This window comes from Nycticebus coucang, chromosome 4 (genome assembly GCF_027406575.1).
Source record: "Nycticebus coucang isolate mNycCou1 chromosome 4, mNycCou1.pri, whole genome shotgun sequence".
Lineage (NCBI taxonomy): Eukaryota > Metazoa > Chordata > Mammalia > Primates > Lorisidae > Nycticebus > Nycticebus coucang.
In genome coordinates, this window is record NC_069783.1 from 84727295 (window position 1) to 84743187 (window position 15893).

General features: G+C 39.8%; 1 protein-coding gene across 1 annotated transcript in view; it reads left to right on the plus strand.

Moving 5' to 3' along the window:
* Positions 1–15893, plus strand: part of PTCD3 (pentatricopeptide repeat domain 3) — a 35616-nt gene that overhangs the window by 16745 nt on the left and 2978 nt on the right. Inside the window, exons 9-22 of the mRNA XM_053587763.1 lie at positions 411–526; positions 2133–2194; positions 3549–3636; positions 3976–4036; positions 4865–4950; positions 5402–5546; positions 6739–6789; positions 9727–9816; positions 10105–10133; positions 11253–11359; positions 12143–12221; positions 12316–12406; positions 13945–14030; positions 15074–15222. Coding sequence (XP_053443738.1) covers positions 411–526; positions 2133–2194; positions 3549–3636; positions 3976–4036; positions 4865–4950; positions 5402–5546; positions 6739–6789; positions 9727–9816; positions 10105–10133; positions 11253–11359; positions 12143–12221; positions 12316–12406; positions 13945–14030; positions 15074–15222 — 1240 coding nt within the window. The remainder of the gene's footprint in view (positions 1–410; positions 527–2132; positions 2195–3548; positions 3637–3975; positions 4037–4864; positions 4951–5401; positions 5547–6738; positions 6790–9726; positions 9817–10104; positions 10134–11252; positions 11360–12142; positions 12222–12315; positions 12407–13944; positions 14031–15073; positions 15223–15893) is intronic.

Here is a 15893-nt window from a genome sequence, read left to right on the forward strand (position 1 = left end):
ATCTAAATGGAATAATTCTACGTATGTTTGTCCAAATGGACTTGGACCGATGGAACTGAGTGAGGATATTTTCCTGAGTGTTCAGTTTGAAGGTGATAATTAAAATCATGAGATAGTTTCTCCAAGGATATAAGCATATAAAGTAAGTGTGCACGGGGTAAAACTTCATATTTTAATCTTTTATGTCAAACTGCATAGTTGGTAGGGGTTGTGTTCATTACTCCGTGTTTAAGTTGGTGTTGAGTACATGCTCATTAGTTGATAAAGTGCTAGATGATAATTAAGTATATAACCAGCCGAGCCACAGCTAATAGAAAAAGTAAAAAATTTTAATCTTTCAGGTTTTAGTTTCTTAGTGTTTTAAGGTATCTTCCCCCCCGCCTTTTTTGTTTTTTTTTTTTTACTTACAGGAACCACTGTGTCTCTTGAAACAACAAATAATCTCTTGGATTTACTGTGTTACTATGGTGACCACGAGCCCTCCACTGATTATCCTTTTCAGCAAACTGAACCGTCAGAGGAATTGGTAATTACTTTTGGCATTAATTTTGTTTTTAAGCTTCTTTTAGAAGTAATACTTTCTGAAAATGAGACAGGTTCTTATGTCACGTGTCAGGGTAATGGTAAAGAGATTTGTACTGAGATGTGGTATGTTATGATACCCTTAATAAAAAGTTGCGGCCGTGCCTGTGGCTCAAAGGAGTAGGGCGCTGGCCCCATATGCTGGAGGTGGCAGGTTCAAATCCAGCCCCAGCCAATAACTGCAAAAAAAAAAAGAAAAAAGTTGGTGTAGGAAGGAGAAAAAGATTGTTAATATTTGTTGTTGTTTTTTTTTAATTTACTTTTATTTTTAATTTCAGCTTCCTTGTTCATTCTTCTTCGTTTGCAATACTCTTTTTTGTTGTACATTTTCTTCTTCCTCTGGTTTTGATGTTAGTAGAGACAGGGTCTTACTCTGGCTCACTGCTGTTCATACTGGTCTCGAACCTCTGAGAGCTCAGGCAATCCACCCGCCTCGGCCTCCCACAGCGCTGGGACTACAGGCATGAGCCACCACGCCCAGCCAAGATTGTTAATATTTGAATTAACTCTGGTTCCTCTTTTAAAAATATAGTGTCCTTGCCTATCTCCTCTTCAGGAAGTGCTTTGATCAAAAATGTTTGAGGCTGCCCCCCTGTTGTCATGTGAAATGGCCAGGGAAAGACTCCATTGCCTCGGCCCCATCAAAAATTCATACATACATGGACAGAATGGAGGGAGCATGCTAGGCTGGGGGATACACAAAACGTGTTGTGCCAAAAGCCACCTATAGGTTGAGTTGTAGCCTGTCTCTCAACTTGAGTTTAACGTCTAGAGGTAAGGTTCTAAACAATCCTTTGCATCAGGTGAACAGATACGGACTTCTTACTTTTTTTTTTTTTTGAGACAGTCTCAGTATGTCACCCTCGGTAGAGTGCCCATGGTGTCACAGCTCACAGCAACTTCCAACTCTTGGGCTTAAGTGATTCTATTGCCTCAGCTTCCCAAGTAGCTGGGACTACAAGTCCTGCCCAGGCCAGGTTCAGTCCTGCCAGCCCTACCGTGTGTGGCTGGTACCCTAAGGACTGAGCTGGTATGCTAACGACGGAGCTACGGGCACCTAGCCATTTTTCATAAGGGATATTTATACTTTAATTGCCAAAATGTAAATAATCAAGATATTCAATAGTATAGGATGAAATTGTGGTTAAAGAGTGCCTTGTAGCTATTGAGAGCACTAATGTAGATCTGTTTGGGTGTAGAGAGATCATACGAATGGAGAAAAGGCTATATAGTAATAAATACATACTCTATTTGCACAAAAATTGTTTTTCATATGTATAAAGAACATTGAAAAGGTATTTCTCTCTGGAGAAATATAAAGAGTTTGTAAATGGTGGTAGCTGGGTGATGGGATTGTTATGAGTGTTTTTCATTATATCTTTTCTAATTTTTCTCCACTAAATGTGGATTTTTTTTTATAAACAGAGAATCTTAAGTCTTTTGAAGTACATAGGCTGAGGGTTGCAGTCACACCATGCTTTCCAGAGCATCATCTGAAGCCTAGCTGGCTATTGTTAACTTTTATTTCTCTTAATGATGATTCATTCCAGGAAGAGGAAAGTAACAAGAAATTTAGGAAGAAGGCTGGTCATCAGATTGGAGCTACATGGAGGTATTTTATAAATAATCAGAACTTTGTACTACGGTTTCTTATGGTGCACGTAATGTGCTCCATCGTTCAGGGAAGAAGATGTAATCCTGTGATCTAAAATAATTTGTTTTTATTGTGCAATGTAAATTTCATAGTTTGTATTCATAGGCATTTAGACTTTTATTGATAAGGTCTTAACTCCAGCCAGCTGCACGAGAATCTATTTAGAGGTTGATGCTTGATTTTCTTTTTTCTTAGTTAACTCAGCATAACCTTGACATGGTGTAGTTGATTTGGTAGTTTCATCAGCAGTGCTGCCTTGAAATATATACCTCTAATTCTGAAATGTTTGTTTGTTAAATATACACTAGGATGTACTGTTAAAAATGTAGTAGAATGTAGTTCTAAATTAAGACTACTGACCAACAGGCAGAAATATTAAGCATTTCTGAACAAAAGGTGAGTAAACACTTAACTACATTGGGGAATTTAAATTATCTGAGCATCTAAATGAATGATATTTCATGAGAGTACTAGGGAAGGAAAACTACCATTAATACCTGAAATTGTTTGGGAAGTGATTAATAGAATCAAAGATTAAATATCTTGAGATAGATTTTAATAATTTTCCATAGTATTTAAGAGCATAGACTATCCAAATCCTGATTCTGTCTGATTTCTGCAACATTGTTAAGGGGAAAATCCAGGTACAGGATAGTTTGTATAACATGGCACCATTTATTTCTCTTTAGGGAAGGGGGAAGAAGTAATGTGCATATGCTAGAATATAACAGAGAATTTGAAAGAATAGTTGGTAGTTGCCCCTAAGGGGTTGCATCTGAGGATTTAAGAAGGGCAAAGAAACTCCACTAAACTGTGTTAGGGGTTTTTTTTGTTTTGTTTTGTTTTGTTTTTGAGACAGGGTCTCACTTTGTTCCCTAGACTAAAATATAGTGGCATCATCATAATTCACTGCAGCCTCTAGTTCCTGGGCTCAAGTAATCTTGCTTCAGCCTCGAAGGCTGGAGCTACTGGCTTGTGCCACCATACCAGATCATTTTAATTTTTTGTAGAACAAGGTCTTGCTGTTGCGTAGGCTGGTCTTGAAATATCATGGGTATTTATTACTTGTTCATAAACATTTCCTTTTCAGTTCTGATTCTGTCACATAATTGCAAAATCCTGGTGTTTGGGCCTTGATATTTTTCCTCATTTAAAAAATAATGATACCGCCCTTTCTGGATGATAAGAATTTGAGTAGTATGCATAAAATGTTTGACATGTTGTCTAGAACATGATAAACTGTTAGTAAATGGTGGTAGCTATTACTGGTCTTTCCAGTTTCCCTAATTCACATTTGTTCTCTTGTGTCTAGCGCAAAAAACAATGCTGAGAGAATCTTTACATTGATGCCAGAGAAAAATTCACATTCCTACTGCACAGTGATCCGAGGGATGGTGAAGGTACCTGTGTTTTATTTATTTTTATCTTTAATTTTCTTTAAGTCAAGGTTTTCAGCCTCAGAAATGCTAACTGTTTGGGTCAGGTTGTTGGAGGGAGTTGTCCTCAGCATTTATGATGTTGAGTAGCTCCCTGCCTTCTACCCACTAGAAATGAGTAGTAAAATGTGTTCAGGCATTGTCCACTGTCCCTGGATAGAAAATCACTGCACTAGAGTATAAGCTTCATGAGAAAAGGGCCTGGTCTGTTATGTTTACTGTTCTTTTCCCAAACCCTAAAATAGAAGATGTGCAAATACTTCAATGAATGAATTTGATGGTGCTTAATTTTTCCTTTTCCAGCATCGAGCTTATGAGCCAGCATTAAACTTGTACACTGAATTATTAAACAACAGACTCCATGGTAAGTATGTTTTGAGAAGTCCCTTCTATCCTTCTCTCCTTTCTTCCTCTTAGCTATGAGATCTTTGGATCTTTCAGTGATTGAGTTTTTGCTTTAGTCATTGGCCTACATTTTGTCTCTTCCTGTGACATCAGTGATTGAAGCAGGAGGAGAGATTCAGAGATGAGAGTTTTTCAGTTATTTGTTTTTGTGTGTTTGTTTTGAGACAGTCTTACTCTGTGCCCTGGGTATAGTGCCCTAGCATTATAGCTTATAGCAACCTCAAACTCTTGGGCTCAAGCAGTCTTCTTGCTTCAGCCTCCTGAGTACCTGGGACTATAGGCACCCACCATGCTGCTTGGCTAGTTTTTCTATTTTTAGTTAAGATGGGGTTTCACTCTTGCTCAGGCTGGTCTTGAACTGCTGAGCTCAAGCAATTCACCTGCATTTTTCAATTTTGTGGAATGTGGGGATTAGTCAAGAGACCTATAGGAATGACCACTTTCCTTTAAACTCAGCCATTTAGGGGTTAGTTTTTGTTTTGTTTTGTTTGAAACAGTCTCACTGTGTCGCTCTTAGTAGAGTAACCTGGCATTATAGCACAGCAACCTCAAACTCTTGGGCTCAAGTGATTCTCTTGTCTCAGCCTCCCAAGTAGCTGGGACTACAGGCACCCACCCCAACGCCCGGCTACTTTTTGGTTGCAGTTGTCATTGTTGTTTAGCAGGCCTGGCCCAGGTTCAAACGCGCCAGCCTGGGTGTATGTGACTGGCGCCCTACACACTGAGCTACGGTGCTACCTAGGGGTTACTTTTTGATCTCAAATTTTGTTATTTTGCTCTTTTGCAGCTGATGTACACACATTCAATGCATTGATTGAAGCAACAATGTTGGGGCTGAATGCGGGTTTTGAGGAAAAATGGAATAAAACACTGGTAAGGAGAACTCTCAGTTTATCTTTTGATGGGCCTTAAATAATCGTTTACTAGAAATACAAAGGGAGGGGGGCACAAATGTAATTTATTGTGAAGTTCCTATTAGGAAGGTCAAAGAAGTGAAATCACTGGATGGATTCTTGTCTGGTATCTTAGGAATAGGAAGATGTTTTATATTATTGTTTTGTTTGAGTCTTTTTTGGAAAACTTTCAGAGATAGGGGACTGAAGACACTGGACACCTTCATCAAATAAGATGGATGATTGAATTAGAGGCTTCTCTAAAAGGCAGAATTACTGGTCCTACTAATAAGCAATTCTTAAAATAGGGATATAGTTTAACCTGCTTTAGACATAAGAAGGCTAAATTCATTTTGTATAAAATATTAATATTGTTGACCAAATTGTCTATCCAGACATAAAAACATACTGCTTGCTCTTGATTCATCTAGGAGCTACTGAAACAAATGGTTGCACAGAAGGTGAAACCAAATCTACAGACTTTTAATACCACTTTGAAATGTCTCCGAAGATTTCATGTACTTGCAAGATTGCCAGCAATACAGACCTTACGAGAAATGAAAGCCATTGGAATAGGTGAGGGTGCATCTTTTAAAGTCCTCACTGAAGACACTCTTACTGACCAGAGGTTTCAGGTCCACATAAGCAAATGAGACATGTAAATGCTTTTACTGTTTATATAATATGTTAGGGATTTTCTTTCCACATTTGGCACACTTAACTAAGTAAACCTTATTGTGGAAGTCCTTCATCATCTTCATGTTCTTTATAGCAAATTATAGTGTTCTTTTAGTAGCTTTTGATTATGAGAGCTGATTGCTTTGATTCAGCTAGTTTTAAATTCCTTGACATGTTTCTAACATAATTAGGTATTTGAACCCATGTACGTGCTTGTACATGTTATATATTTTTAGCCTAAGCACGAGCATGACCTCATCTCCATAAGAAATAGAAAAATTATGGCTGAGTGTGATGGCTCATGCCTGTAATCCTAGCACTCTGGGAGGCCGGGGTGTATGGATTGCCTGAGCTCACAGGTTCGAGACTAGCCTGAGCAAGAGCGAGACCTCTGTCTCTAAAAATAGTTGGGCGTTGTGGTGGGTTCCTGTAGTCTCACTACTTGGGGGGCTGAGGAAAGAGAATCACTTGAGCCCAAGAGTTTGAGGTTGCTGTGAGCTGTGACACTACAGCACTCTACCAAGGGCAACAAAGTGAAACTGTCTCAAAAAGAAGAAAGAAAGAAAAGAGAAGAGAAAAATTAGCAGGGTGTAGTGGTATGTGCCTGTTATCCCAGCTATTTTGGAGTCTGAGGCAGGAGGATCACTTGAGCCCACGAGTTTGATGTTGGTGAGCTAGGAGGACACCACTGCACTCCTGCCCTGGCAACAGAGGGCAATTCTGTCTTACAAAAGAAAAAGAGAACTATTGTATATTTTTCTTCTTTAAAACACTTTGTTTCAGATTAATATGAGGGTAGTATATTTTTCATTAATTATTGATTGAAGGTCACTTTGGAAATCAGTTCACTTCAATATACTTCAGTATACATGAAGAATCCTACTGGTAATAGGTATTTGGGCTTTCTGAAAGTGAGAAAATCTTATGATAATTTTTCACCTTTACTTAAATGAGCTAAAAAATATCTTTGTTCAAACAAATAGAAATGCATCTTTTACTTAAATATTAATATTAATAGGTTTTAAATTCAATGTGCCTCACTGTGTTTTTACTTTATTTCTTATTTTTTTCATATACCTGATAATTTGAGAACCCTCGCTTGCAACATATCACCATATTATTCAGCTATTTTATCAACATGGTATGTATGGCCATAAAATTGTATTAATTTATGTAGAAGATTGACTGCTTCTTTGAATTTGTGTGATTAATTATTGTAAGTTATATTCTCGGCATATGAATTAAGAGAATTCATAAATTAATGTGTGTAGCCTGAGCAGAAAGCTATACTTGAGAGTAATAATCTTGTTTTTGATGTAAAACTTGAGCTAGAAGGGAGAGGGTTATAAAATATACTGGCAATTTTTGGTATCCAAATAAAATTGGAAGGTATTTTAGTCTGAATTTTTTTTTGTTCTTCAGAGCTGTGCTGTCTAATGCAGTAGTTATTAGCCAGACGTGTGATAGAATGAGACCCTGACTCTAATAAAAAAATAAAATAGGCTTGGCTCCTGTAGCACAGTGGTTATGACACCTGGTTTGAACCAGGCCTGGGCCAGCTAAATAATAATGATAACTGCAACAAAAAAATAGTCAGGCGTTGTAGCCTGTGCCTGTAGTCCCAGCTACTTGGGAGGCAGAGGCAAGAGAATCACTTAAGCCTAAGAGTTTGAGGTTGCTGTGAGCTGTGATGACATAGCACTCTACCAAGGGCAACATAACAAGACTCTGTCTCAAAAAAAAAAATGAAGTAAAATAAAACTTTTTTTTTTTTTTTTTGCATTGGTTCTTAGTAACCACATATGGCTTAGTGGCTGTCATATTCAGTGATGCAGATAAACTTAGTGTATAGAACATTTCTATCAGGAAGTTGGTGGGACAGTACTACTACAGAGGAAAGTTAAACTAATCGTGAAGCCTTTTGGGAGGACCTTGAGGCTCCATTTGCCACCCACTTTTATGCCAGTTCCAGGTGGAACTTTGCTTTGTAGAATGGATTTTGGAATGAGGCAAATAGGAGCTGAAATTTCAGCTCTGCCATCTATTTATCATCTGTGTCAAAGGAACTGGATGCCTACCTGAGTGATTGCATCAGGATCTGGTGGTGATTAAGTCTTATCCATTTGCCCCCAGCCTAAGAAAGTACCCTCGGGTTCAGAAATGATAATTTTCTTCATTCCTCCTTGTGTAAACTGTAAGAACTATAGGTACAAACTTGATTCTCTCTGTTTGAAGGGCTAATTTTGCAGAATCCATACCCTCACCTATATAAACAAGGATTTTTTTTGGTTTTATTTTGTGACAGAGTCTCACTTTGTTGCCCTTGGTATAGAGGGCCATCGCGTCATAGCAGCCTCTAACTTTTGGGTTCAAGCGATTCTCTTGCCTCAGCCTCCCAAGTAGCTGGGACCACAGGTGTCCACCACAACGCCTAGCTGTTTTTAGAAATGGGGTCTCCCTCTTGCTCAGGCTGGTCTCGAACCTGTGGGCTAAAGCAATCTACCCGCCTAGGCTCCCAGCCACCACACCTGGCCCTATAAGCAAGGAGTTTCTTTTGTTATTGTTGTTTGTTTTAGGGGAAAAGCTAAACAGGTAAAGAGGTAGTTTCCATAACTATGTCCATTGAAACTTTATTCAACTTTGATGAGATTGTGGTGAAACTAGTATATCTGACCCCTTTCCTCATAGTATCACTTTGGTTCAGTGCTAACCAAAGTCAGAGGTACTTTTGTTTTTTAAGTGATTGCCATGACCACACAGACTTGGGAGTAGGGGAGGAATGTGGATTTGTCTTATATATATGAATTGGATGTCTGCAATAATAATAATCTAAGAATTTACCCAAAGGGGATAACTTAAAATAGCAAAGAAATAATACATATAAAGTAGGAAATTATATAATAGACATCATTAGGAAGGGGCAGCGCCTGTGGCTCAGTGAGTAGGGTGCCAGCTCCATATACTGAGGGTGGTGGGTTCAAACCCAGCCCCAGCCAAACTGCAACAAAAAAATAGCTGGGGCTTGTGGCGGGTGCCTATAGTCCCAGCTACTCGGGAGGCAAGAGAATCACCTAAGCCCAGGAGCTGGAGGTTGCTGTGAGCTGTGTGACGCCACAGCACTCTACGAAGAGCACTAAAGTGAGACTCTGTCTCTATTTAAAAAAAAAAATCATTAGGAAGGTTAGCAGATGGAAGCATGCTTAATGAAATTGTAAAAATATATCTGTGCAGGGCATCGCCTGTGGCTCAATGAGTAGGGCGCCGGCCCCATATGCCGAGGGTGGCGGGTTCAAACCCAGCTCCGGCCAAACTGCAACCAAAAAATAGCCGGGCGTTGTGGTGGGCGCCTGTAGTCCCAGCTGCTCGGGAGGCTGAGGCAAGAGAATCGCGTAAGCCCAAGCGTTAGAGGTTGCTGTGAGCCGTGTGATGCCACGGCACTCTACCGAGGGCGGTACAGTGAGACTCTGTCTCCACAGAAAAAAAAAAAATATATATATATATATATCTGTGCAGTCATTGTAACTATGTTATTGCTTACGTGTACAAAAGGTGAGGCAGAGAGTTTAGATAAATATTTGACTAGGAATAATATTTTCTGATCCATCAGTGCTCAGCTTATATAAATTTTGAGAATTGCCCCCATCGATTCTCTAGTTTCCTTCTAGAGAAGGCCTTCTTATTCTGATTATATGTTAAGGGGAACACAAGCAATTATTAGCAAGAAACATGCCTTTTCCTAAGAATGCTGCTTTTGGCAGGGAGGGGTGTTTTGTGGGTGTGTGCCTCCCACTTCAGTGAAAATCAGGCTTCTTGTGCATAAGTAGACTAAGAAGGAAGGGAAAACTCTTTAACTGGACTTTTTCCCTAGACAAAGACCTCTGATTGTCACAGATCTAATAATGGATTGCATTCCCCAGCATGCAGTGCTTCCTTTAACAAGCATTGTCTCCCTTCCTAGCTCCATGCCAGACCTTAGGCTGGAGATGGAAAAAGAGGAAATGTGTGTGTTTGTACTGAGTTTCATGGTAGTATAAGAAGTAGATTCATGATAAAACATACGTACTTTCTTGTTCTGTAGAAAACATTTCAAAAGGATCATCCCTGATCATCTATGATATAATGAATGAATTAATGGGAAAGAAATTTTCTCCAGAGGATCTGGATGATGGTATGTTCAGAAATTGTTATGTTTTCCTCCTGTAAAGACAGGGCTGGTTTTCCTGAGTGCCAGTTATTAGAAGCCTTGTAATGAGAGCAGGGTTTCCTTTCACCTTAGTAGTATTTGGGTGATCATTGTGAGAAAGCCAAAATGTTTGGCACACTCTCTTGAGTGTTCATTCCCTTAGCTTGAACTTACACCTAGCCAGTATTGTTGGTGGGATTTTTATTAATGTTATAGACCTGAAAATCCATTTTATTCCTAATAACCAAAGGTTTTGTGAACTTTGATTTTCAGGTATGTTTTTTCAGTCAGCCATGAGAGTTGTAAGTACTAATTCTTGCTTAACTTCATTTTCCTTTTTTAGAAGGTTACTATTCATCTTGTAAATTCATCTGTGATTGGGAAGTTCTCCCTGATTCTTTTACTTCTTAGTTCTGTTCATATCTTTGCTTCCATTTTTCTTCTTTCCCTAAAATCTATACTTTTTAATCATATAACATTTCTACCATGTTTATTGTATATGCTGACTTTTCATGCCTCTGTTCCCGTAAGCTTTTAGTATATTTCATAATAGAAACTTAAAATTGATAATGGTTTTTATTTCAGTTTTTTTTTTTCATCATGCTCCCCATCATGGGAAAAATTTCAGGCAATTTTAAGATGAATAAAGTGCATCTTATTCCATAAGGATAATTACTTCATTGTTAACTATGGATCCTCCCAGGTTTTCTTCTCTAAGTTCTTAAATTGATGTATACCCAAACAAATTTGCATGATGTTTTCTTTGCTAACAGCAACCACTATTTCACAGGAGTAACGAACTGTAACTCCATTCTTTTGTGGGTGACTCTTAGTTATTTCATGGGGTTTTGCTAGTGCAGTGGTGGCAGGCTGAGCACTCTGTGTCTTTTCTGCACTTGTCCTGATGTTTTTATACAATTCATTCCTAAAGGTACAATCATTAAATTGAAATAATTTTATTAAAAGTTTCCAAAAACTGGGCAGCGCCTGTGGCTCAGTGAGTAGGGCGCCGGCCCCATATGCCGAGGGTGGCGGGTTCAAACCCAGCCCCGGCCAAACTACAACAACAAAAAAAAATAGCTGGGCGTTGTGGCGGGCACCTGTAGTCCCAGCTGCTCCGGAGACTGAGGCAAGAGAATCGCATAAGCCCAAGAGTTAGAGGTTGCTGTGAGCCATGTGACGCCACGGCACTCTACCTGAGGGCGGTACAGTGAGACTCTGTCTCTACAAAAAAAAAAGTTTCCAAAAACTTAGTGTGTCTTTCTTTCCCTTCATCACCAATTTCTCATAACTTGTTTGCTATCAACCAATAGTAAATTGAATCAGCATTTTCATAAGGAACTTTATATTTTTTTCTTTAGTGAACAGCTATTTCGCTGATAAGGATATCACAATGCTACTTACTATTTGCAAATTTTCAGTGCTCATCTCTCAGAGATCTGGAACTTGCTTACCAAGTACATGGCCTTTTAAACACTGGAGATAACCGGAAATTTATGGGACCTGATTATCGCCGTCATTTCTATTAGTAAGTATGTTGGAAATAAGTCCTTTCTGCATTAATTAGTAGAGGCTGCCAGTAGGAGGCTCTTGGTGATCCTTCATATCTCACATCTGCTTCAGGCAGCATGCCCATGATTTAATAGTTAAGAGGTTATTTGAGCACTTAAAAATTAAAGCAGTGGTAAAGCTGCCAGATTTGGAAGTCTAGTTTGTATCCTTGAGATTTTTTTTTCAGCGCTTTAAAAATCCACATACTTCTTTCTTCTCCCTATTCTATTCTTGACTATTTTTAGCAGGAGAAGTCCCTAAAGATTTCATCCCAGCCCCCTGATTTTATATTTAGAAATCAAAATACTAGAGCTCAGACAGGCTCCCTAAATGGGTTGACTTTTATGCAGATATAAATGCAAACTTAAGGAGGTAGCCTGTTAATAGGTTTATCAGGATTGTTTCTGCTTGTCTAAATTCTTGCTTCAAATTCAGTGTTCTAAAAATTAATATGATATTCAGTATTTGCTTACCGTGACCTGAAAGTGTACTGAGGAGGCAGTCATGTCTAGTAAATGACCAGCTGGGGTAAGATGTTAATTGGGAAGTTGAGCACAGGTTGGCAACTCTGGTTGAAGAATTGGCCCATGAAACTTGAATTTTTACAAATATATTAAAATTCTTGCTAATAAGCACGTATTATATGACTATGCTGTAATTTCACTAATTTCATAGAACTATGTTGTATTTTCACTAGTTACTTCTCCTGTTGTTAGACATGGGGATTTTAGACTAAACATACTATTTCTCTCCACCACAGTTCCAAGTTCTTCACTTTAATTTGTCTAATGGAACAAATTGATGTCACCTTGAAGTGGTATAAGGACCTGATACCTTCAGTAAGATGGTTCATTACTTATCCTTTATCATAGTAGATGAATTTGTGGGTGTCTTCACTGATTAATGCTTTCAAAATGTATTTCTCTTGGTCAGGTTTTCTTTCCCCACTCCCAAACATTGGTAGATCTTCTCCAAGCATTGGATGTGGCCAATCGGCTAGAAGTGATTCCTCGGATTTGGAAAGGTTAGGGTTTTTTTTTCTTCCTTTTTCTTCTTCCATTGTGCAACAGCCTAGGGCATAGAGAGAGGCCAGTCAGTGGCTCAGGGTCAGAGTACTTTGGCATGAGCATTGTAGGAGAATAGGCCTGTCATAAACCCAAACCCAAAGTCTGAATTAAAGTCTTTGACGTCAAAGCCTATACCATTCCTCTGTGCTAGTGTTGCATCACTTTGCTTGCCACAGTTGATGATTTTGTTTCTGAATAAAAGTCATAACCATGGGTGTGGGTTTGTGTTATGTGTTTAAATTGGCTACAAAAAGAAACATTCTGTATCTCTTCCATTAGCTATTACTACCACAAAGTCGGTTTTGGGGTTTTTGTTTTTTTTTTTCTTTGAGACAGCCTCAGCTGTCACCCTAGAGTGCAATGGCATCACAGCTCACAGCAACCTCCAACTCCTGGGCTCAAGCAATTCTCCTGCCTCTGCCTCCCAAGTATCTGGGACTACAGGAGCCCACCACAACACCTGGCTGTTTTTTGGTTGCAGCCATCATTGTTTCATAGGCTCGGGCTGGATTCGAACCTGTCAGCTCAGGTGTATGTGGCTGGCACTTTAGCCACTTGAGCCACAGGTGCTGAGCCCATAAAGTCAGTTTTTATCTGCCTCATTTTCCATATCTGAGAAACTGAGGTGATAGTTCTGCCCTGCTAATTCAGAGTACTGCTCTAATGGCTGTGTATAAAAGAACATTGAAAGCCAGGCCTGGTGGCTCACACCTGTAATCCTAGCACTAGGAGGCTAAGGTGGGAGGATCACTTGAGGCCAAGTGTTCAAGACCAGCCTGGGCTATAGCAAGACTATCTCTACAAAAAGCCAGGCATGGTGGTGTGCCCCCCTATAGTCCTAGCTACTTGGGACGCTGAGGCCACAGGATTGCCTGAGCTCAAGAGTTTGAGGCCACAAAGCAAGGCCCAGTTTCAAAAAAAGTCATAACATTGAAAACTACCCAGTACTGTAAAATAGTGTCTTATCATACGGAGCTGTGTTTAATACTTCACTGGGAACCAGTTACTGTCACAGGCTTTCACTGCTCTAATTTGTTAGTGTGAGTCATCCTGTTGGTTTTAGGAATCCTGGGATAAACTTGGAATAAATAATGGCAGCAACTGGGTGGCACCTGTGGTTCACTGGGTAGGGTGCCAGCCCCACATACCGAGGGTGGTGAGTTCAAACCCAGCCCCGGCCAAAGTGCAGCAAAAAAATAGCCTGGCGTTGTGGTGGGTGCCTGTAGTCCCAACTACTTGGGAGGCTGAGGCAAGAGAATTGCCTAAGCCCAGGAGTTGGAGGTTGCTGTGAGCTTGTGACACCCTGGTACTCTACCGAGGGCAATAAAGTAAGACTCTGTCTCTAAAAATAAATAAATAAATAAATAAATAAATAAAATAATGTCAGCAACTTATTTTTTACCTGCCAAAAAATACAGCTGACATTGGACAAAAGCCAAAAAATGTCTTGGTTTTACATGACAGTGATACTCACGTGTTCCTTTTTTGTTTCAAGATAGTAAAGAATGTGGTCATACTTTCCACAATGACCTGAAGGAAGAGATTCTGATTCTTATGGCAAGGGATAAGCATCCACCAGAGGTAGGTCTGTACTGAAACTCAAGTTTTGTTACTATTACTAGATTTTTACTAACACATATATCCTCTAATATGGAGGTCCTTTGAAGGTTAGTTTCCCTGGTTTTATCTATTACTGTGGAAAGTTCTGCCTCTCAAACTTAGATTTAAGTTATAAAACATCTAAACATTATCTTCTTGTTTGCAGAGTACCATTCCTAAAGTCACCCTCATTTCCTTAGTCCAAAGCAAGCATCATGAAATTAGCATCTCTCTGTCTTCAGCTTGCTTTTAAAAACAGTTTCCATCCAAAAAAGAAAACCCATGGCTGGGCACAGACTTACGCCTATAATCCTAGCACTCAGGGAGGGTGAGGTGGGTGAAGCTCTCAAGTTCGAGACCAGCTTGAGTCAGAGTGAGATCTCATCTCTAAAAAAAGCCTGGTATTGTGGCGGGTGCTTGTGGTCCCAGTTACTTGGGAGGCTGAGGCAAGAGAATTGTGTGAGTCCAACAGTTTGAGGTTCTGTGAGCTATGACGCCACGGCATTCTACTGAGGGCTTGAGGCTCTGTCTCAAATAATATATATAAAAAATAAAAAGAAAAAGAAAACCCATAATTGAATTTGAAAGATATGGCTAATCAATTTTACTTGTATGCTATACATATGATACACACTCATGTAGTAAAATGGATTGTTCAGGGCGGTGCCTGTGGCTCAGTGAGTAGGGCGCTGGCCCCATATATCGAGGGTGGCGGGTTCAGGCCCAGCCCAGGCCAAGCTGCAACCAAAAAATGGCCGGGCGTTGTGGCGGGCGCCTGGGGTCCCAGCCGCTTGGGAGGCTGAGGCACGAGAATCACGGAAGCCCAGGAGCTGAATGTTGCTGTGAGTCCAGTGACATCATGGCACTCTACCGAGGGCGGTAAAGTAAGACTCTGTCTCTACAAAAAAAAAAAAAATTAAATAAAAAATGAATTGTTCAAAAATTTTAATGTTTCAGAATATCCATGAGCTGAAAGTCTTATTAAACCATTAGACAGTGCTGCTGACTCTATGTAACCGTTTTAGCTTCAGGAGGAGTTTGCTGACTGTGCCGCTGACATCAAATCTGCTTATGAAAGCCAAGATGGCAGACAGACTGCTCCAGATTGGCCAGCCATCCCTCTCAACTGTATAGTTGTCCTCTTTTTAAGGGCTGGGAGAACCCATGAAGCATGGTGAGTACAGTGTATAAGAGAAGTATTTGGACTTGGGTCTAAAACATTTACCTTAGGTTGGTAGAGGAGTAAATTGGGCTATATCACGTGTAGTCTATCAGGAGTCAAACTAGTATATATAACAAATTTTTGATGAGAAGTTGCTGAAAAACAAACTTTTATTTTTATTTTAATTTTTATTTGATTTTTTTTATTATGGAGACAGTCTTACTCTGACACCCTGGGGGGTAGAGTGCTGTAGCATCTTAGCTCACAGCAACCTCATTTACATGTCCACCTACATGGAACAAAGTGTTCAAAAAAGCATAGTTTTGAAAATGTTTTTGTCTTCTGAGGTATTGATAGTTTGTTTCGTTTTGTTTTGAGGTTTTTGAGACAGAGTTTCACTTTGTTACTTTTGGTAGAGTGCCATGGTATCATAACTCACAGTAACCTCTTGGGCTCAAGTGAGTCTCTTAACCTCAGCCTCCCAAGTAGCTGGGAATACAGGTGCCTGCCACATTGCCCAGCTATTTTTAGAGTTGGAGTCTCGTTCTAGCTCAGGCTGGTCTTGAACCCATGAGCTCAGGCAGTCTACCTGCCTTGACCTCTCAGAGTGCTGGCCTCTCAGAGTGCTGGGATTATAGGCATGAGCCACCATGCCTGGCCTTGAAGCATCGTTTTTGATTGCT